The sequence below is a fragment of the Gouania willdenowi genome, chromosome 8, assembly GCF_900634775.1.
Source record: "Gouania willdenowi chromosome 8, fGouWil2.1, whole genome shotgun sequence".
In the NCBI taxonomy this organism is placed as follows: Eukaryota; Metazoa; Chordata; class Actinopteri; order Blenniiformes; family Gobiesocidae; genus Gouania; species Gouania willdenowi.
Window position 1 is genome coordinate 19236954 of NC_041051.1, and position 24833 is coordinate 19261786.

The window sequence follows — 24833 nt, forward strand, 5'->3', positions numbered from 1 at the left end:
AAATTGCTCATCTCTGACGTACTATAGAACTGTAGCATCTTCTTTGATATCCTTTTATTTATTTATTTATTTATTTATTTATTTATTTATTTATTTATTTATTTATTTATTTATTTCCCGTTTGGTGACATATTCCACTCCGGTAGACGGCGCTAAATGAGTGTTCTACCCTATATTATATCAAGAGAAGAAGAAGAAGAGAGGCTGAAGGTATTCAGCTACTACCTGTTAGCCCTTAGCTTGGAATGTTTGTAAAAATGTGAGGCGTTTCCTGAGCTGCTTGGACACGTTGGACACTGACGGTCAGTGCCTGCACACCATGGCGGTCTGTCGGTTCCTGCTGGACTTTGACACCCGGGCCTTGAGTCCGTATCGCCCCGTGTGCATCTGTTGTTGCAGCTGGCGTTAGCATTAGCATTAGCAGGGTCGTCTGATGAGACTGTGGCCACTGCTGTGGAACCATTGCTGCGTGACACTGAGCTGCAAAACTAAGTAAACTGCGGGCTTTAACAACTACTTTTGTAGCCATCAAACATCATGGCTGTGGTGCTTTAGTTGTTGATGTTTTTAACAGTGAAAATGAGAATTGGGGCTGCTTGTCGCACTCCTAATTCACTCTACTTGTTGGGATATGGCGCTGCATGCAGCTAGAGAGCCAGCTCCCGCTTTGCAAAGCAAATCTACCTGATCTGTTCGTGGCCAACTTAAGGTAAAATATGTCTTGCAAAGCCGCAGCTAAAGACAAGAAGTCCAGCTTCAGTAAGAAGCTGTTCCGGCGCGGTTCTGTTCGCTCCGTGGGCAGTTTCATGAGCCGAGTCCTCAGGACTCTCACAGCTTTGTCACACTTTGGATCCGAGCTCCACATCGAGGATGAGGAAGATGACGGTGGATTCTCCTCTTTTAAATCTGGGAGTAAAGATGTTCCCATGGAGGATGGGGACTTTGGGAGCTTCCTGTTCGGGGACAAAGTTCCTGGGCTCTCGGGTCTGAAGAACCATGGGAACACCTGCTTCATGAACGCGGTGCTGCAGTGTCTCAGTAACACGGATCTCTTTGCTGAGTATCTGGTTTTAGAGCACTACAAAGGTGATGAGTCGGAACAAGAAAAACCAAAGACCAATGTTGTGAATCTGCAGAAGAGAAGTCCTCTAGGCAAAGGAGAAGTTACAGAGCAGCTGTCCGGACTAGTTCGAGCTTTGTGGACCTTTGAATACACGCCCCAGCATAGCAGAGACTTCAAGGTATGGGTGAGAGGTCTACATTAAAACAGCAGTCAGTGATGACTTCACTGATCACATTTAATTAAGTACATTTTACAGCAATTCATTTTAATTTTTTTTTTCACTAGGGATGTCCAGATTCAACTTTTTCACTTCCGATATGATACTGATATTGCAGCCTTGCATTTCGGCCGATACCGATTGATCCGATACAATATCAGCACGAATCATGCATACTTTTATTACTTACTTTATAGTGTGGAATGTTAGAAAAGGCTTGATCAAGTGATGCTACTCAAACAGAGACCAATAGTCAGCAACAGTAGGTTACTTTGAGTGTGAAAACCACAGTCACCTATGGATAGAATTGCTGGAGCAGAAAATTTGATCAGAGAGCTTATATCAGTGATTTTAGATGCAATCCGATATTCGTATTGAACTGATATCCGATATCAATATTGGATCGGGTACCTCGAAAAAGAGTACACCAAAAAAGTCTAGAAAAACACAAAAAATGACTGCAAATCCACAGTACTAACAAACAAGCAAAATGACAACATAAATACACACAAATTAGTTAAAAAATACGCAAAATGATAATACACACACAATATGACTTCAAAAAACACATTTTACAGGAAAAGTACACTAAAGTTCTACAGAAATGCACAAAATGCCTGACAAGTCAATAACAAACGGGTAACATGAGATAAAAACACATAAAATTATTATTTAAAAACTCTGTTCTTTCCTGTATTAATGCTCAGATCGCTCATTATACTAAATGCTGACATAAATGTTGATCATGTGGCCCTCTGATCAAACAAACATTTTTGTGGCCCTGCTGTGATAAAAGTTGCCTACCTCTGGACTAGGGAATTGCCTCATTTACATCATTCTGTTTACATTGTTGGATGTAAGATCTATACCATAATAAGCTTTTTATGGTCATTTATAATCCACTACACTCTAAGGTCTTTTATAAGGTATTTTCATGATTAGATGCTGTGTTTTTATTTATCAGAACAAAGCAGATTAAAGGGATTATTATTGGGATAAGAGGCTTTAAGACCCTGGTGTCTGTTAACCAGAGGTTTAAACAGTACTGATTTATCCTACTAAAGTAGAACTACTGTTACTTGATGATTGGAATTGTACTCAAGTACAAGTTAGTCATATTGAAAATACTCAAGTACAAGTAAAAAGTAGCTCAATTAAATAGTACTCAAAGAAAAAGTTACTAGTTACTTTCACACCATGTTTATTTTTGGTAACAAATTATGCCACAGTTCCCTTGCATACAGTAAACAACTCATGTATAAACTTTAAAAGGAAGAGAACAAATCTACCACAATTGGAATTTAATTTATTTTCCACAAAGGCATCTGTATAAATTAAAAGGTTTTTCAAAATATACCGTTCTTTTTAAAGAAAAGAAAGATCAATGAATTCAATTAAAAATAAATGATCAGGCTCCCACTTAGTATAGATACATTTGTGAACTCTAGAACAGTGTCATGCCAATTGTTCCATGTGGGTAACAACACAATAGGTAAAAACCCCAACCTGAATCGATGAAAGTGGCTGAGCGTTGATCAGAAATTGCACGACTAAGAACATATGGATTATGTTCAATGTGAGGTCAGCAGTGTTTGAAGAGGCCATGAAACGGAAATTAAAAAAAAAAAAAAAGAATCATAATTTACTCAGTGACGGTTGGGTTTAGAAATGTAACAAATTACTTCACCTCCTTCAAAATGTACAAGTGAAATAACTGATTTAGAGATATACTCAGAGAAAGTACCCATCAAAGCAACTCAGTTACAGTAACGTGAGTATTTGTAATTCATTACTTTCACCTCTGGTGTTAACTGTTTTCCTCACTCCTTTGTTGGCAGAATGCAGTGTCTAAAAATGCCACACAGTTTAAGGGAAACGCTCAGCATGACGCTCAGGAGTTTCTTCTGTGGCTGCTGGACAGAGTACACGAGGACCTCCACACAGTGAACCCCAACTGCAGACCTACCATCAAGGTAAATGTTAGTGTTTCTAAGCCTTTTCTGAGAGTTATTTTCATTCAAAGATGATCATTTATATTTTTAAACACTCAGGTAAACATTTGTGGGGCCTTAATCCTGGATTAACTCAGTTTAGCCACTTAGTTAATCTAGTTTGATTAAAAAATAAAAATAAAGATTACAATCTCTTTCACTTGTAAGACACAAACTGTCACCTGTACCTAATTTAGCTTTGCCTTTAATACATTATAAATACAAGAAGTATGACTCATGTGTTCAAAACAAAATATGCGAATGCTGATTGGCTGAAATCTCCAAAATCCCAACATATTAAGGTTTATTACGTGTGTTTTGCAGTTTAAAAGTTTATTTAAGTGACTCCAAAGACATCTCTAGCACAAACTAGTCACAAAAGTTCAATTATTCAGCTTTAGAGCTAATATCTAAAGTGTATTCATCAGACGGGTTGGGTATAGCTTTAGGTAATTTGATTTAAAGAGAGATGCAGGCGACATCTTTTGGATAATTTCATCCTCAGTGAGTTGGAAAGCAGCCATTCACCCATAGCTGTGTGTAATTATTTTACGATGGTTTACTCTGCTAACAATTAGCAGTTTTTGCTGCGCTATGTCAGGTATCAAAATAGTGGATTATTAATCAATTAATTAAAAGCCTAAAACTTAGAGGAACAAATATAAAATCCATGGGGAAAAAAATTATAAAGTAGCGTAATAAATCATTTACGCATTATTGGTAATTTGGCCACTTAGAGCAAACTATTTTTCCAAACCAACCTAAACTACGTAACTTATCCTTTGTTTATCTTCTGTTAACCCGACACTGGTCACCATGTCTACTGGTCTTGTGTGTGTGTATATATACATTTGCCATCCATGCTATATATTATACATCATACGGATGTGATTAAAATTCTCTCTTTTTTTTTTTTTAAAGCCACCACTTGAAGAAGATGACCAGAGCATTGAGGAACCATCGCCTCCTTTTTCTGCTGGCTCGTTTGTCCAAGAACTCTTTCAGGCCCAGTACAGGTGCGTCATTACTTTGGTGGAACGTCTGTTGGGTTGCGTGACTTTCCAAACCTAATAAGAATTGTCATGTTCTACCCCAACAGGTCTTCTCTTACATGCCCACATTGTCAAAAGCAGAGCAATACCTTTGACCCCTTCCTTTGTATCTCTTTACCGATCCCGCTGCCACACACACGGTGAGTCTCTCCACTCTTCATTTCATTGCACCACAAACAAAGCGACCAATCAGCTGCTCAGATTTGTGCGTGATTTGTTTTTACAACACTGCCAGCAAACAAATTGTCTTTAACAAGCTGACACTCGCCACTAATGATCAAAGCATAGGAAAGGAAAAGTTTACTGAGGGAAATAATAATCGTGTTTGGCATAAAGAATATAACCTGTTTTGAAAGGGGGTGGGGTTGGGGGGGATTCAAAAACAGAACAAGTTGAATCAAGCTCAAAATTATGATGAAAGCTGAGAAACTTTGGCAGTTGTATTTGTTATTTCGAAGAGTATAGATCAGTGGTTCTCAACCTTTCTTGGGTTGTGACCCCATTTTTATATTTCTGGTGACCCCAGATACCTTCTTTTCCTCTAAAATTAGTTTTTTGATTATATTTGTTATACTGTCAGAAACAGAGTAATAAGGATTAGTGCACAAAATGACAATATGCGCAAGCTCAGATATTTTTATACCACATTTTATTTGACCTTGAATTATATTTGAGAAAGTATAGAATAAAGTCATTGTGTGAAGTGTTTTAATAAAAAAATAAATACCTGCACTGTATGTCTATTTCTGTGATATTATGTATTGTTTTTTTTTTTTTTTAAATTGTGGAAATAGATAATTAAAAATAAATATTAAATACAACACACACACATATATAATTTTAAACATTAATTTATTTCATTTTATTATTGCTAGACGTTTCAGGCGACACCATTTTATTTCCAAGCGACCCCAAGGTTGAAAAACCCTGATCTAGATAGAAAGATTTGTGTCTTAACACAATAAATGCTGCATTTATTATGTTTTAAGGTTTAAGCACCACAATATGCCTAAATTGTTAGTATTTAAACAGAATCAGTGTTGAATTTGACTTAAAAGTGGAATACATTCAGCGACATATTTATTTATTGCTTGTGTGATGACAATTTATTTATTGCTTTGTGATTTCAAACATTTTTCAGGCCCCTGTATGTGACTGTGGTGTACCAGGGAAAATACTCTCACTGTATGCGGATCGGTGTAGCTGTTCCCATCAAAAGCACCGTCTATCTGCTCAGAGATGCTGTGTCACGTGAGACCAAGATCCCCCTGGATCAGGTACTATTTCTGACACTCGGCTCTATCAGTGGCAGAAAGTGTCAGCTCAGCATTTGTTACACAGTTTGGATGTGGTGCAGTTTTCTCTCTTTTCAGAGATGCCGTGGGAATGTTTGATCTCAAAAAATAAATTTTAGTTTTTGTTTAATCCCTGTTGAAACTATACAGTATTTGTGCATTTCCATTGGCGGTATGTGCTCTACATGACTCCTCGCTTTCGGGACTCAATACTGTTTTGGCAGTGGCTATCTGTACGGTTGCCGTATCAATATACCCACATTCAATCTGTATTTCCTCATTGGCCAGTTTAGGTAACTTGACTAAGACTAAACCTAACACTAACCCTAAAAATTGTTGCAATAAAGGGTTTTAACCTGACCTTAACCCTAACCCTAAGACACTACGTTCGTGTACTTCGGTAAACGTACCAATAGCACCGAGGGTTGTCCGTACGGCAACCGTACAAATAGACACTTTCTACTGTTTTTCTGGAGCGTTTCCATTGAGCACCAACCTAACATGTGAAACTGCCAGACTCCACGGATTGCACTTTTTTGCTGCCATCCTCTCAAGATCCTCAACAAATTCTCAGACCCAGTCAGTGTCTGCTTTGAGCCTACGTCACATTTTCAGACCAGGGCTGCTTTTTCTGAAACCTCAACAAAGGAGGTACTTAAAAAAGCAGCACAAGGTACCACGGAGGAGATCATTTTTCCCAGTGGAAATGTGCAAAAAGTGTGGCAAGCCAATACCGCCATTGGAAATGTGCCATTAGATAGTAAAGAAAGTGTTGGAAAAGAACCATGTAAACAAAAAGGTTAGGTTTGTTTTCTAGTTTCCATCATGTTTCTTTTTCTCCTTCAGTTCATCTTGACTGAAATGTACTATGATGGCTTCCATCGCTCATTTTGTGATGATGATGATGATCTCGACATCATTCAAGAAAGCGACTCCATCTTTGCCTTCGAGACCCCAGAAACCTTCAAACTAGAAAGCCTACGCACAAAAAGAGGTGAGTTATTTATAAAAGTAGCCGACAGCTCATTTCATAACCCTGGCTGATATTTAACGCACCTTTGGATATTTGTTGTTTCGTTTGTAACAGGAAGTCTTCTGGCAAATTTAAATCATAATAACTTTAAGTATGGGACGGATATCAGCAGAACACCGTCTTTCATGCAAGGGGCGGTGATGAATGTAACCGCATCACCCAATAAAATCCTAGGACCAGAGAAAATTATCCTTTTAGTGTGCAACAGGGCGTGCACGGGCCACCAAGGGAAGAGGTACAGCACTAAATATACTGTTGGTATCCTAATTGTGACTGAAAGTTGCTGTTTGCAGCTTTCTTAATGTGAAAGCCTCATAGGTGTATGTGATGGATACCTTTTGGTTTCAGGTTTGGTTTACCTTTTGTGTTGTACATGGAGCGTACCGTAACCTGGGACACACTGCAAAAAGAGATCCTGGAGAAAATGCGTCATCTTCTGAGGCCTGGGGTTTATATTCAAGTAAGGAGGAGAACATTCACACAGTTGTTGCAAGTAACCCTGACAGCAGTCTGAAGCTTGTTGTTGTGTAATGTTAGTAGTAAATGTTCAGCATGTTGTAGGGTAATGTGATGCTACGTCGGTTCACACTCTCTTCTTACAGGTGGGTCCTTTCAGCCTCCGAGTCGTCGGAGTGGTTGGTATTACTTACCTTCTTCCCCAAGATGAGCGTCCACTATGTCATCCCACTGTGGAAAGGTCAGTTAAAGAGTCTGATGTGTGTTTAATCATGGACACTGATCAGTGATTACAGTGCACCATTCTATTTAAATATTTTAGCAGTCATTGCTGTCATTGTTACACATGCTATTGATGGTATTAATATTTAATATATTCATACTCTATTTTTTGCTTCTTTCTACTGATTCAAATTTTTACGTTTGGGTGATTCTGATGATCTTGCATTCCATTTTCTCAACACTTATTTCACTTAATGATTTCTTTTTTCTTTTTTTGCTTCCGCAAATGATGTTGAACAGATTTAATTGATTTTGGTTTACGGTTGTATTAGTGGAGATGGAACGTTTGGACCAAACAGTTATATGAACCTAGAGCAAAGATGGACAACTTTTAGGCATGGGCCGATAATCGATAAATCAATTAACCGAGCGGTGAATAAAATGAACTCGATAAGTTTGCCGACCTCGGTATATTGCCATATTAATGTGTTTTTGACAGCGTGCCCGTCGGCTGCAGAGGCTAGTGTTTGCAACAGATATTAAAGAGCAGATAACTCAGTCAGTTCTAATAATTTCTCAGGGGACCTGCAGCGTAATTACTCCCACTTAAAAAGATGAGGCCTGTAATTTTCACCTCAACTATGAGAGACACAATGAGAAAAGAAAATCCAGAAAATCACATTGTAGGATTTTTAATGAATTAATTGGTAAATCCCTCGGTAAAATAAGTATTTGGTCACCTACAAACAAGCAAGATTTCTAGCTCTCACAGACCTGTAACTTCTTCTTTAAGAGGCTCCTCTGTCCTCATCCAGTTACCTGTATTAATGGCACCTGTTTGAACTCGTTATCAATATAATAGACACCTGTCCACAACCTCAGTCACACTCCAAACTCCACTGTGGCCAAGACCAGAGAGCTGTCAAAGGACACCAGAAACAAATTTGTAGACCTGCACCGGGCTGGGAAGACTGAATCTGCAATAGGTAAGCAGTTTTGTGTGAAGAAATCAACTGTGGGAGCAATTATTAGAAATTGGAAGACATAAAAGACCACTGATAATCTCCCTCGATCTGGGGCTCTACGCAAGATCTCACCCTGTGGGGTCAAAATGTTCACAAGAACATTGAGCAAAAATCCCAGAACCACATGGGGGGACCTAGTGGATGACCTGCAGAGAGCTGGGACCAAAGTAACAAAGGCTACCATCAGTAACACACTACGCCTCCAGGGACTCAAATCCTGCAGTGCCAGATGTGTCCCCCTGCTTAAGCCAGTACGTCCGAGTCCGTCTGAAGTTTGTGTTTGGAGGAGAAAGAACACCATACCTACTGTAAAACATGGGAGTGGTAATATTATGCTTTGGGGTTTTTTCTCTGCAAAGGGACCAGGACGACTGATAAGTGTAAAGGAAAGAATGAACGGGCCATGTATCGTGATATTTTGAGTGAAAACCTCCTTCCATCAGCAAGGGCATTGAAGATGAAACGTGGCTGGGTCTGTCAGCACGACAATGATCCCAAACACACCGCCTGGGCAACGAAGGAGTGGCTTCGTAAGAAGCATTTCAAGGTCCTGGAGTGGCCTAGCCAGTCTCCAGATCTCAACCCTATAGAAAATCTTTGCAGGGAGTTGAAAGTCCGTGTTGCCCAGCAACAGCCCCAAAACATCACTGCTCTAGAGGAGATCTGCATGTAGGAATGGGCCAAAATACCAGCAACAGTGTGTGAAAACCTTTGACCTCTGTCAAGTATTGAGATCAACGTCCAGCATGTAAAAGCAGACAAACGTGAGGGCGAGGTCCAACTCTCCGCTGCACAGATGTCCTGAACAGACACTCCCCTGAACAAAGCCCAGGAGGTGGCAAGACCCTGAGTCGAGTGTGCACGCAGACCCATAGTCAGCTGCAGACCCTGACGCGAGTAAGCCAAAGCAATAGCCTCCACTACCCAGTGTGACAGGCATTGCTTAGTAACAGGCTTCCCCTTGCGGGGATTGGCCCAGGAGATGAACATCTGATCGCTCCTTCTGAGGCGTGAATTGCACGAAGTGGACATAACACATTCGGCCTGCTCACACTGTGAGGCAGAAAAGGCCAAAAGATCAATGGGAGAACATGAGTCCACAACCTTTGGCCCAGTGACCCTCTTGGCCGAAGCCAGAGCCAGTAACAAGACAGCCTTAAGAGAGGCAAACTTCAGGCTCGCTTCCTCCAGTGGTTTGAAAGGAGGATGTTTAAGTCGCTCCAAAACCACCACCAGATCCTATGGTGGTACCAGTGGTCTAGACACGGGGAGGAGCCTATGTGCTTCCTTCATAAACCAGCAGATTAGCGGGTGCTGACTTATCCCCTAAGCCAACGTGACAGGCGGCGATCACAGCCAAATACACTTTCACAGTGGAAAAGGTGATCGCAGCATCCGTGCAGCGCACAAACACCCTCAGGCTCAAAGAGAGGCCAAACGGGAGAACGTGGTACTCGTAGCACATCCCCCGGAAATCAAACTGTAGGTACCTTCTGTAAGGGTTTGACGAACATGAACCAATCTCCCTGTCGCACCAGACGCAGGAGGGAGGAATGTGTGAGCATCCGAAAGGTTTATTTCCTGAGGTACTTGGTTAGGGCCCGTAGGTCCAGGATGGGATGGATTCTGGACCTTCCTCGTTTGGGGACCAGAAAGTACCTGGAGTAGAACCCCTCCAGAGACCAAGCGGGAGGGACCACAGTTTGCTCCCCTGCGCAGCAGGGACGTGATCTCCTCCTGTAACACACGGGCCGACTCTTCGTGGGCCCAAGAGTGATTCATGCTGGCGAAACTGGGAGCGACAGATGCAAACTGCAGCCGTCAGTAACACCCAAGACGGAGCCGCAAGCGTTCTCTATCTCTCCATCCTCAGGGAGAGAAAGATCAAGCGCTCTGGTGTACCCACTGAAAGAGGAGCCATACACGGAGCAATTGTGCCCTCTCCCGGAGGTAGACCGTACGTGGCCGGAAGTCAACGAGTCCTGGACCGTCTGAGATGTCAAGGACAGCGTTGGTTTTCGAGATGCAGCTTTTGCTTTTGTCCGAAGCTCGGATACCATAGTATCTGGAGCAGGAGTCGGGCTACATACTTTCGTAAGAGCCCAGGGGGAGGACCAATGTGGGCACCGAGGGCAGTGGGACCAAGATGACAGCGAGGTGTGCTGAGATCAACGCACCGGTCTTGCGACAAGAAGGGGACCAACGTGTGCCCGAGGCCTGGATGTTCACTACGTTTCGGCAGTGAAGGACAGCACCTGCAAAGCAAAGTAAGCAGTGTTTTACCCACTTATCGACCTGTTGTGGTCTAGAGCAGGCGCTAGTTCTGCCAGCGTCCATCAACTGAAATAAAGAAAATACACCTGTGGACAGTTAAGCTGGCAAAAAAAAAAACACGAGATAGCTGAGAGGAGAAGAGGTGTTTGAATAGTGCACGTCTGTCCGTGTCCTCCTTTTATGACTTCCGGCAGCTGAGCTGACGGCAGCAAAAGAGCAGAACGGAGCTCACAGAGGAATTTATTTACTAAACATGAACTTTTTCTTCTGAGAAATGATATGATACTTCAACATCAAACTCTATCATTTACCATCTGACTCTGGCTCTGAGGTAATCATCTACTGCTTTTTTATTTGTTGGCTCAACTGGAAAGCTAAGTAGCAAGCTAGCTAGCTACAAGTAGCAAGCTAACTAGCAGAAGAATGGCTCTTTCCACAACAGAATACAGCAGTCTTCTCCAAAAGATTACTGAACTGGAGACTACAGTGCGAGGAATACAAGTAAACATTAAGGTTAATGGACACTGTGGATATGATAACGATACGACTGTGCCGCTGTTTCAAAACAGCGGAGTGGATAAAGCTAACGCGCTACCAACCCGTGCTAACAAAGCTATCAGGCCAAGGGAGGATCCTGTTCCCGTTTATAAGCCAACAGGTGCGAGTAGTCCCTGGAATACTCTGGGAGCTAAGCCTAAGAAAAAGTCATATCCTCTCCAAAGGCTAACGGGCCGAGCAAAGCGCCCTGATATCAATAATGAGACGGACTGGCCTGTACTGGCTTCGCAGACTACAGCCTCAACATCAACTCCCTTGTCTGCCCAGGCACAAAAGTGGGCATATGTTAAAGGCAGGAGTATCCCCAAGTCACAAACCCAGTTTCATGTAGAACTGGGCAATCGATTCGCCCCACTGCTGAATGACCTAGGATTTGCCTCTAATGAGGTCAACACACAATCTTCTGGAACTGCGAAGACTGAAAGTGCTTCAGGAAAGCAAAAGGGACATGGTAGGCCAAAGCAACAACCTCACACACTGATAATGGGAGACGTTTCTGTTAAAGATGCTCAGAAGATGTTTAGCAGCAACGTGAAAGTGATCTGCTTACCTAATGACACAGTATCAGACCTGGCTGACAAAATCTTGCATATTGTTGCAGATTACCCACATTTGAAAAATGTTGTGATTCATTTTGGGTTAAATGATTTAGCCAAGGAGGAGTCTGAGGTGTTAAAGCAGGATTTCACCCATCTGCTAAAAACTGTGAGCTGTTTGCTGTCTAAAGTGTTAATCAGTGGCCCAATACCTCCAGTCCGCAAAGGAGATCTGAAATTCTCAAGGATTTACTCTTTGAATAAATTTTTGTCTTCGGCTTGTGCTGCCCTTTCACTAAATTTTATAGAAAATTTTCCTATTTTTTGGGAACGCAGTCATCTTTTTAGAGCAGATGGACTGTGTCTAAACAAGGCTGGAGTAAAACTCTTCACATCCAACTTGTTTTACTTCACCAGTCACACTGCTATCAGTTCTGATAAAGACAGAGGACAACATGTACCATCAGAGAACAAAACAACAAAGAAAGAACATGGAGTCGATGAGCTTCCAGCAAGAAATCAAAATCACCAAAATGAAGAGGTCAACCCAACCCCCACATCTCAGGACCCACCTGCTTCACCCCAAAATTCACCTACTTCCACCTCATCCAGCTTCTCTCCTACCCCTGCCTTATTGGATTTAACTGCCCAGATGAACGAGCTGGTTCTGGCTGGCACAAGACTGACACCCCACCCTTTACCCCACCACTGTCCCATCTTATCTCCTCTAAAGAACCAATCTGCACCACCCATCCCTCCTCGACGATACCAGGCCCAGGATCAGTCTTCTCCTTAGGCCAGCTGTGTTCATCTTAGAGCGACACAGGTCTGATGTGTGCTGGGTCCGGACTGCAATACCTCTATTTTTAGGAACAACCAGAAAAAGTCAGGGCCTTATGGAGTTAATGCAGCTTATTTAATTCCTGTGGTGACAGGTAACACAGGTAAAATTGTGAAATTTAAGAAAAGCAAAAAGCTTTATAGAGATAAAAATTTGACTCCTATAACATGTAATCCAAAAAGTCCACCAATGTCTCCAGCAAAGTCTTCAAAATTAGCTCTTCTTAATGTTAGATCTCTTGTTAACAAGTCACTACTAATTAATGATATTATTTTGACACATCACTTGGACTTTTTAGTTCTTAATGAAACGTCGTTGAATGATGTATCAGTAATACTATTCTCAATGAAAGTGTACCACACGACTTTATTTATTTCAATAAGTGTCATACTTGCAGGAAAGGTGGTGGAGTTGCTGCCATCTTTAAATCAATATTTCAGCACAAAGAAATAACATTTAGTGATTTTATCTCCTTTGAATATGTCATTCTTACTGAAGGGTGATTCAAGAGTTCTGTTTTTAGTCATTTATAGACCCCCAAAATATTCTGTAGAATTCATGGATGAGTTTGCTGAACTGCTGTCAGTTGTATGCACTGAATACAACTTTTAAATAACGGGTGACTTAAATATTCATGTAGACAATGACATGGACAGTACTGCCAAAGAACTGTATGCTTTAATGGACACTTTTGGTCTTTTACAACATGTGACTGGTCCGACACACACTCAAGGTCACACTTTGGTACTGGTTATCTCTAAAGGTGTTGATATCTCTGCTGTTGATGTAAGAGACTTAGCTCTATCTTGATCATTTCTGTGTCTTTTTTGACCTAGAGACTGTAACATCTGTTTTCCCTACTTCTGTGTGTTTAAAGAAAAGGTACATAAATGACAACACAAGTGCACAGTTTATGGAAGCCATAGCAATGACACCAACATTGAGTGGTGAGACAGTTGATGATCTTTTGGATGAGTTTAATACAAAAGTCTGTAATGTCATAGATGTGGTGGCTCCAATAAAAACTAAGAAAACCAAACACACAGAAAACACCTTGGAGGAGGACTGAGATAATGCAGAAATTGAAATCTGACTGTAGAAGAGCTGAGCGTAAATGGAGATCAACAAAACTCCAAATTCATCTAGAACTATACAAAATCAGTCTGCGAAAATTCAATGATGGCTTGTTCAAAGCAAGACAGCAATACTTTTCTGAAATTATTGCCATAAATTTCAACAACTCTCGCACGTTGTTTTCTGTAATTGAAAAGCTCACAACCCCCCGCAGATCAGATAGCCCCTGAATTACTGTCAGCTGGAAAATGCAATGAATTTGCTGTATATTTCAATGAAAAAATACAATCAATAAGGTCAAACATCAGAACAAACCAGCAAAATAACAAAAAGCTTGAACAGCTTCAACCACTGAGGCATGAGTCAACTACAATGTTAGTTTATTACAGTGAACCCAAAAACAATAGAGGAAACTGTTCAGCAGCTGAATTCATCAACATGTTGCCTTGACACAATACCCTCAAACTTGTTTAAAACTGTTGTAAAGTCAGTTGTCACTAATTTGTGTCAGATCATTAACTACTCATTCCAATCAGGCACCGTACCAAAATCCCTGAAAGTAGCTGCTGTGAAACCTTTGTTAAAAAAGAGAACACTGGATGCCTCTATACTGGCTAACTATAGACCAATCAGCAACCTTCCATTCATGGCCAAGATCATTGAGAAGGTGGTCTTCAACCAACTGAGTCAATTCTTAACATTCAACAAAATATTTGATAAATTTCAGTCAGGTTTTCGTTCTCATCACAGCACTGAAACTGCTCTGATCAAAGTGATCAATGACATAAGGTTGAACACTGATTCCGGAAAAGTATCTGTTCTCATTCTATTGGATCTAAGTGCTGCATTTGACACTGTAGATCATACAATTTTGTTGCACAGATTGCAAACATGGGTTGGACTAAATGGAAAAGTAATGCAATGGTTTAAGTCCTACTTGGAGGAGCGAAGTTATTTTGTAAGCATTGGAAGCTTTGAATCTGACAGATTACCAATGTCCTGTGGGGTTCCTCGGGGCTCTGTTCTTGGACCCCTTCTGTTTAGCCTATATATGCTTCCTTTAGGACAAATTTTACAGAACTGTAAGGTTGATTATCAGAGCTACGCAGATGACACACAACTATATCTATCACTGAACCCAGATGACTATGGTCCCATTGAGGTGTTGTGTGACTGCTTAGAAAAAGTAAACTGCTGGAAGAGTGAAAACTTCCTTCAACTAAACCATGACAAAATGAAGGTGATTGTCTTTGGTAACAAGGAAAAGAGGACTGCTGTCAGCAATTATCTTGAGTGTCGATCTTTAAAAGCTAAAGACCAAGTCAAAAACCTTGGTGTTCTGATTGACTCAGATCTTACATTCAGCAGTCAGATCAAATCTATCACAAAAACAGCCTTCTACCACCTACAGAACATCTCCAGAGTGAAAGGTTTAATGACTCTGAAAGATCAGGAGAAACTGGTCCATGCTTTTATCTCCAGCAGACTGGACTATTGTAATGGACTTTTGACAGGAATCCCCCAAAAGAGCATCAAACAGCTACAGCTGGTTCAGAACGCTGCAGCTCGGGTCTTAACCAGAACAAAGAGGTCAGAGCACATTACTCCAGTTTTAACGTCTTTACACTGGCTCCCAGTCAGCCTCAGAATAGACTTTAAAGTTCTGCTGGTGTATAAATCTGTGAATGGGTTTGGTCCAGAATATATCAGTGACATGTTAGTCAGGTATGAACCCAGCAGGTCTCTCAGATCTATGGACACAGGTCAGATAGTGGAGACCAGAGCTCACAGTAAGCATGGTGATGTTGCATTTAGTTGTTATGCTGCAAAGAAGTGGAACAAACTGCCAGCAGAGCTGAAGTCAGCATCTAATGTGAACATTTTTAAATCAAAGTTAAAGGCACTCTTTTTCTCTACTGCGTATGATCGAGAGGGAGATTTTTGGTCATGTTGTTGATGTAATGTGTTTGTTGATGATTTTAATTGACTTAACTGATGATTTTAAATGTTCTTATTGATTTTAAACAATTGGATGTTTTATCATGTAAAGCACATTGAGTTGCCTTGTGTATGAAATGCGCTATACAAATAAATTTGCCTTGCATTGCCTTGCCTTTTATAGGAGGTGGGTGACCCCCGTGGGAATGGACACGCTTCACCGGCAGATTTAAATAAATGCTTCTGAGGAATGCAGACAGAGGTTGCATCCCATAGTGAGACATCTCATGAAATATTATGAAATGGAACTGAATAGATGCATATGATTAATTATTTATTTATTAATAATTATTTTTGTTGTTGTTAATAACCTAAATTAAAATGATAGTTTTTCTTTGTCCTACACTCAGTCAGTGGGAGTTTTTTTTAAATTTCTTGTGACAAAAACGCACCCAAATGTTTGAAATGTAAGGACTTTCAAGAGTTGCTCAAGAATGAAATCATGCCCTCATTTATTTTTTTTATTCTATGAACATGCAAATTGTCTTTTCAGCATGCTCAATTAGATCAAACCTTAGTGTTCTCGTCTGTATTTAATTTGTTGAGAACAATTGTTTTGAATAATGGTTTGAATTTGCAGAATAATGTCTAAAAAATAGCGGATGGACTTGGAAGAAGCTGCTCTGAGGCTGTGGACTGCCAACCTCAGGGCCTCACAGACTATTATTATTTTTCTCCTAAAAACCTATCTTTTTACAAAAGCTTTCTGCTAAATTATGTTTTATTGATTTTATTTGCTGTCAGTTTAATTATTGCTTTTATCTGTTGAATTATTATCACTGCCCTTGTCTCTGTAGCACTTTGAGATTTCTAAATGTAAAGTGCTTTACAAATTGAAGTTGTTATTCTTATTCTTATTATTATTATTGATTACTGTTTTATTCTGGGCTTTAATTATGTCAGATGTTTGAAGACTGGTTTAAAGGTTAAGTCACTGCTACATTGCATTATCTTGTTTGATTTGAGCTCTAACAGCCTGGTTATGGAATATAGACGAGTGGAGAAAACAGGCCCCAGCCTGTTTCAAACAGTGTTTAAAAAGTAGTTTGGCTTGTTTCACTTCAAGTCACAGCATTGACACTCAATAAGGAGCATTAGGTAAAAGGGAAGATGGCTTTTTATTCATCATCTTTTCAAGAAACCAATCACGTCATTCTCAATCTTATAACCCCAGTTTTATACATCAATATATAATATATTAGTGAATCTGGTTCTTCCAGAGTGTGATTTTTGAGCTTCGATGAATAAATTGTTACTGTTGTGTATATTTCTCCTACCCGCTCCCCGTGTGTAACTTTACCTTCTCATTGTTTATTTGAATCTTAATGAAATCAGACGTTTCTTCTCTCCCTGTCTGACTTCATGCTGTTTCCCACTACAGAGCGTACAAGTCCTGTGGGCAGGGTGGACCCCCTCATGTGAAGATAGTGGTGGAATGGGATAAAGAGACCAAGGACTAGTGAGTGCAAACAATGTTTGCTGGACCTTTCTGTTGATTTTTGGTTTACACGTACGTGTCCACTGAGTCAGACAGTTTAAACCCCAAACTCTGCAGAGATGAAGCAGTGAGGTAATTACTGTGTTGATGATACATTGATAGATAGGGATGTAACGATTTATCATAAGGCAGTTAAAAATCGATTCATAAGTATCACGATTCACATCAATATTGTGAAAATTGAATCTCAGTAATTTTTTTTAACCAGCAGAGGGCGCTATCCAGAAGTGTTGGTGGCCGGCGGAATCTGCTAATACTTTCTTTCTGGCCGCCTTCTACTTTTAAACATGTTCATGAATAATTCCTTACCTCTTTAGCTCCGAAAAATATCTGTAATATTGCGTGAATATCTGTAAAAGGTTTTTCTATTAGCTCTGTCTGCTAGCATAGCATCTCTTCACTGCAAGATATCTGCATGCCAACTGACCACTGGGTTACCAGCTCTCTCTGCTGGTCCAAACAAATATCTGACGTAAATAGAGTGAAATTACTGTTTGTTTTTTTTTAGGTCCAATTGTTAAGGCACAAAATACATTTTCAGTTGCACTTTTAAAAAGAAAAGGAACTATTATGCAGTTTGGCATTGTTTACTATAGAAACTGAATTTAAATGAATAGGATTCTTCATTTGTATTATTCCTTTATTTATTTCATTCAAGATTTATTTTTAGTTAAATTGCATTGTTTTGAATAGTTTATCTAGGGATTCTTTTGACAATGAAAAATTAAATGAAAACAGTATAGTTGTTTTTCCCCAAAAAAATAAAGGAATATTTTTCAGTCAACATTTTTCTACAGTCCCATTTTGTAAAATAAATAGTGAGAGAATCGTATCGTGAATCAAATCGTATCGGAAGTTGAGTGTATCGTTACATCCCTATTGATAGATAGATTAACTGTCTCTACCTCTAACACCCCCCCCCCCCCCACACAATTATCAGCTGTCCTTTTGCACTGCTTTTGTGTAAATGCCAATCTTAATCTGCAAACAGATGTGATGTTTATAAAACAGTTTTGGGTTTAAACAAACACCACAGTCTGAGGCCAAGCTCTGCTTTGTGTATTTTAAATTTCAGTAGATGGGTACGACTACATAATGTAAGACAAATAAATATCCCCCCCAAAGAAACAATATTTGATTTAGCGTTGCAAAAGAGTGAAAATTTTACTGTAAACTTTCACAGGAATTTAAGGTCAGGAATTTTCATAGTAATTATTTCTTAAAATTAACTGGATAGTGTGAATCCCTTTTACATAACAGTATCATATCTAAACATAAATATGAGCATCCATGAAAAATAACACAATTTAATAAACAGAAACAATACATCATTTTAACTACTGTTGCAAAATTATGTGAATTTTAAGTTATCACTTCCCATGGAAATTAATGGGAAAAAACAGAATTTATTAAATTGAAGGTTTGCCCTTAACATTGATGTTAATATATGTAGTTGGTAAAATTTATTTTAGCATCATCTAAAAATATCAGCATCCGTCATTTAAAATTTCTCCCGATTTCTGTGAATTTACCTGACATTTTCCTCCCCTTTGCAACCCTAACTGGTAACTACACAAACTCTGAATGTTGAAGAAAAACAAAACAATGAAATATTGAAGTTTTAAAGAAATAAAACAAATTACCTGTGTATGAAACAGTATTCACACATGCTAAACCTTCTCCTCTGGGAGAATGTCCTTTCAAACTGCTGATTCTTACACCACACATCCCTTTCAACATGGCAGACTTCACCATGGATGAAGTGAGGGCAGTTGTGACGAAAGAACGAGCTGGATCAGCCCCAGGATCATCATGCACCACCTATAAAATCTACAAATGCTGCCCGCTGCTGTTGAAAAGGCTCTCTAAGCTCCTACGAACACTGTGGAAGAAGAAGCCGAAACCCGGGATCTGGACTCTCGCTGAGGGCTGTTTTGTGCCAAAAGAGCTAAATTCCACAAGACTCGACCAGTTCAGGGAGATTTCCCTGCTTGACGTAGAGGGGAAAATCTTCTGGTCCATCAATGCCCAAAGGCTAACATACCTGCTCGCCAATGAGATTGACCCCAGTGTCCAAAAAGGAGGAGTTCCGGGATACTCTGGCTGCCTGGAGCATACAGCAGTAATTAGTCAGGTCATTAACAAAGCCAAGAGTGACAACACCACACTTTCTGTCTTTTGGCTGGACCTTGCCCTTTGCTTACCCAAGTGTCCCACACCAGCTGATCCAAAAGGCATTAGATCACTACCGAGTTCCATCAGAGGTAGTTGAACTTGTAAAGGCGACCGTGGCTCAGGTGGTAGTGGGTCGTCTTCTGATCGAGAGGTTGGGGGTTCGATCTCAGTACCTGACTATGTGTCGAAGTGTCCTTGGGCAAGACACTGAACCCTAAGTTGCTCCCAGTGGTCGACTAGCGCCTTGCATGGCAGTCCTGTCCCACTGGTGTGTGAATGTGAGAGTGATTGGGTGAATGAGCTGATATGTAAAGCGCTTTGAGACTGCTTCAGTGTGGTGATAAAGTGCTATATAAAATCAAGTCCATTTACCATTTAATGACACACATGGATGCGCTGCAGATGAGATTGACCATGGGAAGTGTCACCACCAAATGGCAAAGGCTTGAAAAGGGCATTATGGCAGGATGCCTGATTTCCGTGCCCTGTTTATAGCAGCTATGACCACTGTTCTGGATGGAACTGTGGCAGACCAATAATTGGAAGTTGAGTTTTCTTCTACACTCTGTGATTGACCTGCTGACAAACCCAAGAAACCTGAAGATCTGGGGTGGAGAGGAAGATTCATCTTGCAACCAATGCGGAACAGTCACCTGTACACTCAACCACATACTCACCGGCTGCTCAAAGGCATTGGCAGAAGGGCGGTACAGATGGAGGCACGACAAGGTCCTCAAGGAAATTGCTAAATGGGTGGAACAGCAGCGAGTCAAAGCCAACAACAAGCAGGCCCAACCGCCTAAAGCCACATCCTTTGTGAGGAAAGGAGACAAGGTTAATAAAACCAGCAAGGTGGCCAAGAATCCACCCTCTACCATGCAACAAGCTTCCGACTGGGAGTTGAAAGTGGACCTGAAGAGGAGGCTTGTCTTCCCGCAGGACATGGCAGTGACCTGACTTCGACGAGATATGGTCCTTTTTGCTCCAGGAGCACAAAAACCATCATAATGGCTGAGCTGACAGTGCCCTGGGAAGAGAGGCTAGCCACGTCCCACCAACTGAAAAAAGCCAAGTACCATGACCTGGTTCATGAAGCTGTTTTAAAGGGGTGGCATGCAACCACATTGAAGTCAGCTGCCGTGGTTTCCCAGCAAAATCGGTGGCGCTACTTCCTCCAGCAAGTGGGCTTTGAGCCCAAACAGCTGAAAAAAAGCCACCAGAGACATAACTGCAGCAGCCGAGTTCAGCTTGAGATGGTTGTGGCTGAAGAAAGCCCACATTTGGAGCCCTTCTGTAAGTGAAGGCTAGTCAGTCTTTGCAGCCCCACTCAGGCGAGGTGTTCAGGTTAAGGGACAAAACACCTGAGACCCTGTGATCCCTGCTGATGATGTGGAAGGGTTCCAATAAAGTGGATGCTCCAATAAACACCATATTGGAAGAAGATTTGCATCATAGTTAGGATAGTTCCTGCAGTAGCGTCTTGGAGCAAAGCTTCTCTGATATTTACTTTACCGGATTCACACATGCTAAACCATGACTATTTAAATAAATTTGATTAAAATTTGGAGTCGTATGTTCAATCTAACCACTGGAGCTAGGATTGTTATTTTTAATGACTCAACAAGAATGATTTAAAATATATACAAGTGTATAAATTCAAAATGAAGCAAATATATTCAATTGTATAAAAACTGAAAAGCATAAACTAAACAAAGCAGTTATGAAGATCCATTTCCTCCCTTAGGCACAGCAAACCTTATGATAAAGTAGTTTTTAAGGTATTTCATTAAAGGTTAGGAAGACTCCTAAAGCCTTCTGGTGACATCAATGTCTTTAACAAATCATCCAAAGTGTGTAGGCTCTAAATAACTCGTCACATGCTGCTGTGGCTCTCCTCCAGCTTGTTTGGTCACACTGAGGAAGAGTACATCCCAGATGCTGAGAGCGTCTACCTGCACAGGGAGCAGCACCACCAGCCACAGGCCTGTACACTGGCTCAGTGCTTTCAGCTCTACACTAAGGAGGAGCAGGTAACACTTTAAATACACTTATATCTGTCGCTCTCACTCATAGCTGCAGTATCATGTTTAACTGCTCCCGGATGGCTGATTATTATTCTACCAGCATTCAACATGCTGGGCTTTACACTGTATTTAATTCCTAATGTCAAGTAAAAAAAAAAAAAAAGTCTGAGCAACAGTTCTCATGCGTCTTGCGGTTGTTACTTCTGTAAATGTTCTGAAAAAGAACAGAGCAGCCAAAGGGAAACTCAGGGCCTCATCTTGTGTGATGCCTAAGAAATGTAGTCTGAGCTGGTTTTTGATAACTGTGTGTGTTTCAGCTGGCTCCAGACGACGCCTGGCGCTGCCCGCACTGCAAGCAGCTGCAACAGGGCCGCATCAAGCTCAGCCTATGGACGCTGCCCGATGTGCTCATCCTGCATCTCAAGAGGTTCAGACAGGTAAAGCAGCTCATGTGTACCTCATGGGAGTTTTAATTTTGTCCAATTCTAAGCATGGATACCTAATATAAGAAAGCAATTAGTTGAAATCCATTGAAATAAGATGTAAAGAAGGTTCGTACATAAATGTAAATCTTATATGCTTGTTCATTCTTTCATTGAGGCTCATTAGCTAAGTTTTTTGTGTTTTTAATAAAACATGGAGTAAACTAATGAGAAGTGTGTGATGTTCAAATAAATATGTGAAATAAAAGTCAAAGTGACGTTTGTGGATTTATGTACTAGAATTAATTTTACCTGCTCCTTTATTTTAAATCATTAGCGAGACCAGCTGGTTATTGACTTTATTTGTGAATAGAACCGAAACAAACACAGGATAGTGATCATAATTACCTTTAACAGCTTTAACACAAATTTCATCAGAAAAAGGTGCAACACAAAAAAATGTCTAAATGTGCTACATTAGAGATCGGCAACTTCCTTTACAGCAGGGGCCACAAAAAAGATTCTCTGATTCGAGGGCCACATTAGTTTTTCTCTTATGTATTCAAGGAGAAAAGTTTTCACTCATGGAGCTTATTATTGTGTGTTGGATTCAGGAGGGCGACCGCAGGGTGAAGATGCAGAACATGGTGAGGTTCCCACTGATGGGTATGGATATGGCTCCTCACGTGGTCAAGAGGAGCCAGAGCAGCTGGAGTCTACCTTCCCACTGGTCTCCATGGAGACGATCCTACGGCCTGGGAAAGAACCCTGACAACTACCTGTATGACCTGTATGCTGTTTGCAATCATCACGGAAGCATGCACGGAGGCCATTACACTGGTAACGTAATCAGAGGGAGATAGTTCTATTTCATAATATTTTGTGAGATGTCTTACTATGGAATGATGACTCTGCTGCATTCTTCAGAATACTTATTTCACTTTGCCAATCCTGTTTGGCTGGTGAAGCGCATTGGTTCGATGGGAGAACCACCCACCACCTATAAAAAAGGGGGACGAACAGGTACTCGTCATTCTTAAACCTCTTCTCTTAGCTACTTCGCGTTTTTTTTTGGCTCTGACCAGTTTACCTCAGTTTATCTCTTACCTTGCTCACGCGTGGCAAGTGCTGTCTTTCGCTGCCACGTTCAGTGCCTGGTGCCTTCACAGGAGACTGGCGCGGCATCTGAGGCCCAAGCCAGGCCCCTCTTCCTCCACACACAACATGGCCGCGGTGGATACAATGAAGACGGTTCATATGGAAACTGCTGCGATTCATGGCTCCAGCTCGGGCTGACTGTAGAGAATATAATGGGGACTCCTCCGACCCACTCCTCTCTGGAGTAGACAAAGGAGACAAAGTGTTTGTCACTCCGGCCCGAGATGGACTGTCTACTCCTTCGTTGCCTCTCGGGAGGACATGGAGGGCTCCACACCCATCTCTCATCCTTCGAGTGTGGAGACTGTGGAAGTGTGCAAACGCGCTGCCGCACGGCTGGCCATTCCATGGCCTGCCGTTGCCACGGAAAAGTCAGATCCCACTGCGAGGGGAAGAAGCTTCCTCTCTACAGAGGCGCTCCGAGATAAACTCTCCCCTTCTTCCCCGAGCTGCTCGAAGAAGTGGTTTGTCCTTGCCAGGCCCACCCATTCACCGGAAAGACCCCAGTTGCAGGCTCCTCCGTCCTCGACTTTGAGGCCCTCGGACTGCTCAGGATGCCGCAAGTGCAACCACTCCGCGTAGACTCATGCTGCTGTCGAATCGAGACCATTTCCAATCAGACTTGTCAAAATTGAGGATGAGGCTCTGCGCCTGTGCCTCCCTATGAAGCCTCCACTCATGTCTCCGCCTGTGCGTCGAGGAACGACCCTGCAGCTCCCTCCCCAAGATTTGCTGCTCAAGGCACCAAGACCCTCCGCCCGCCTCCGCAACTTCAGCGATGCTCACCTGCCTGGCCCGGAAAGTCCCTGGCCCCAGCTGCCATTGCAACGATGCAGAAGTCCCTCTGAACGCAGGCACAGAGAAAGGAAAAAGATAGCCTGACCTCTTTCCTCTCTCACCCTGAAGCTGAAGCTGACTGTTCCTCATTCGCCAGCTCCAACTGTTCCACTTTTACAGGCGATTCACGCCCCGCTCTAACCTCTGCCTAGGCTCGGCCCTCTGATGACCTGGAGAGATGGACAAGTTCTACAAGACGGGTGGCTGTTGCCCCTTCCTGCATGCCCACAAATACGCATGCAGGAAGGGGCAACCATACACATACACATGTCAGTGTAATGTGTTAGTCGCTCACGCCTCTAGGCCAAAGGCCACTTTCTTGGTCTGAGACGGCAATCCTGCCGTGGTCACTCTGTCCCCCAGAACAAGCAGTGCATGCTTGCTCCAGGGGGTATGGCACTATGAGGGGGCTCCTCCACTCTAGGAGCAGTCCCTTTGGGGTTGGAAGGCTGGTCGCTGACAAGAGGCTCTACCATACTGCAGATAGATTCACCTGTTGCGTGCATCCCGCCGCCGCCAGGGGGCTCTACCACTACATGGGCGAGCCACCTCAGGCTATGCGGTTTCACTCCAGCAGAGGCCGCCATCTCGCTGCTCAGGTTATGTCTTCGGTTACTCTGGTTGATAGCTTCGGCTATCCTCGTGATTCATCTGGGCCGTCTTCACATGAGGGAATTCCTGCTCTGGGTGACCTCACTTGGGCTCAATCCCTTGTCATGGCATACGTAAAGTTTTAGTTAAGCTAAACTGCAGCGCAGCACTGCGTCACTGGCGGGCCCCTGGCTTCCTGAAGGATGGAGTGCTCTTAGGCGCTGTCACAGACAAGAAGTTGATCTCCACTGACGCCAGCCTGTCAGGGATTCACGAGGGCAGATCAGTGAGGGGCCGTTGGAATGCGGCCCTCCAGCACTCACATAAATTACTTGGAACTGTCAGCGGTGCTTCTCACACTGATCCACTTTTTCCCGTCTCTGAGGGGACATGTCCTGGTGAGAACGGACAACACCACGGCGTATATCAAACGGCAGGGCGGGTTATGCCCCTGTCGGTTGATTTTGCTGGCTCGCAGACTGATCCTATGGAG

At 42.0% G+C, this 24833-nt stretch overlaps 1 protein-coding gene across 1 annotated transcript in view; it reads left to right on the plus strand.

Moving 5' to 3' along the window:
* The first annotated feature begins 204 nt into the window (after positions 1–204).
* usp31 (ubiquitin specific peptidase 31) overlaps positions 205–24833 on the plus strand; it is a 33195-nt gene continuing 8566 nt past the window's right edge. Inside the window, exons 1-13 of the mRNA XM_028455488.1 lie at positions 205–1241; positions 3119–3253; positions 4193–4287; positions 4371–4463; positions 5465–5600; positions 6465–6612; positions 6706–6886; positions 7000–7111; positions 7254–7348; positions 17017–17094; positions 21209–21338; positions 21650–21769; positions 22369–22594. Coding sequence (XP_028311289.1) covers positions 717–1241; positions 3119–3253; positions 4193–4287; positions 4371–4463; positions 5465–5600; positions 6465–6612; positions 6706–6886; positions 7000–7111; positions 7254–7348; positions 17017–17094; positions 21209–21338; positions 21650–21769; positions 22369–22594 — 2074 coding nt within the window. The 5' untranslated portion in view covers positions 205–716. The remainder of the gene's footprint in view (positions 1242–3118; positions 3254–4192; positions 4288–4370; positions 4464–5464; positions 5601–6464; positions 6613–6705; positions 6887–6999; positions 7112–7253; positions 7349–17016; positions 17095–21208; positions 21339–21649; positions 21770–22368; positions 22595–24833) is intronic.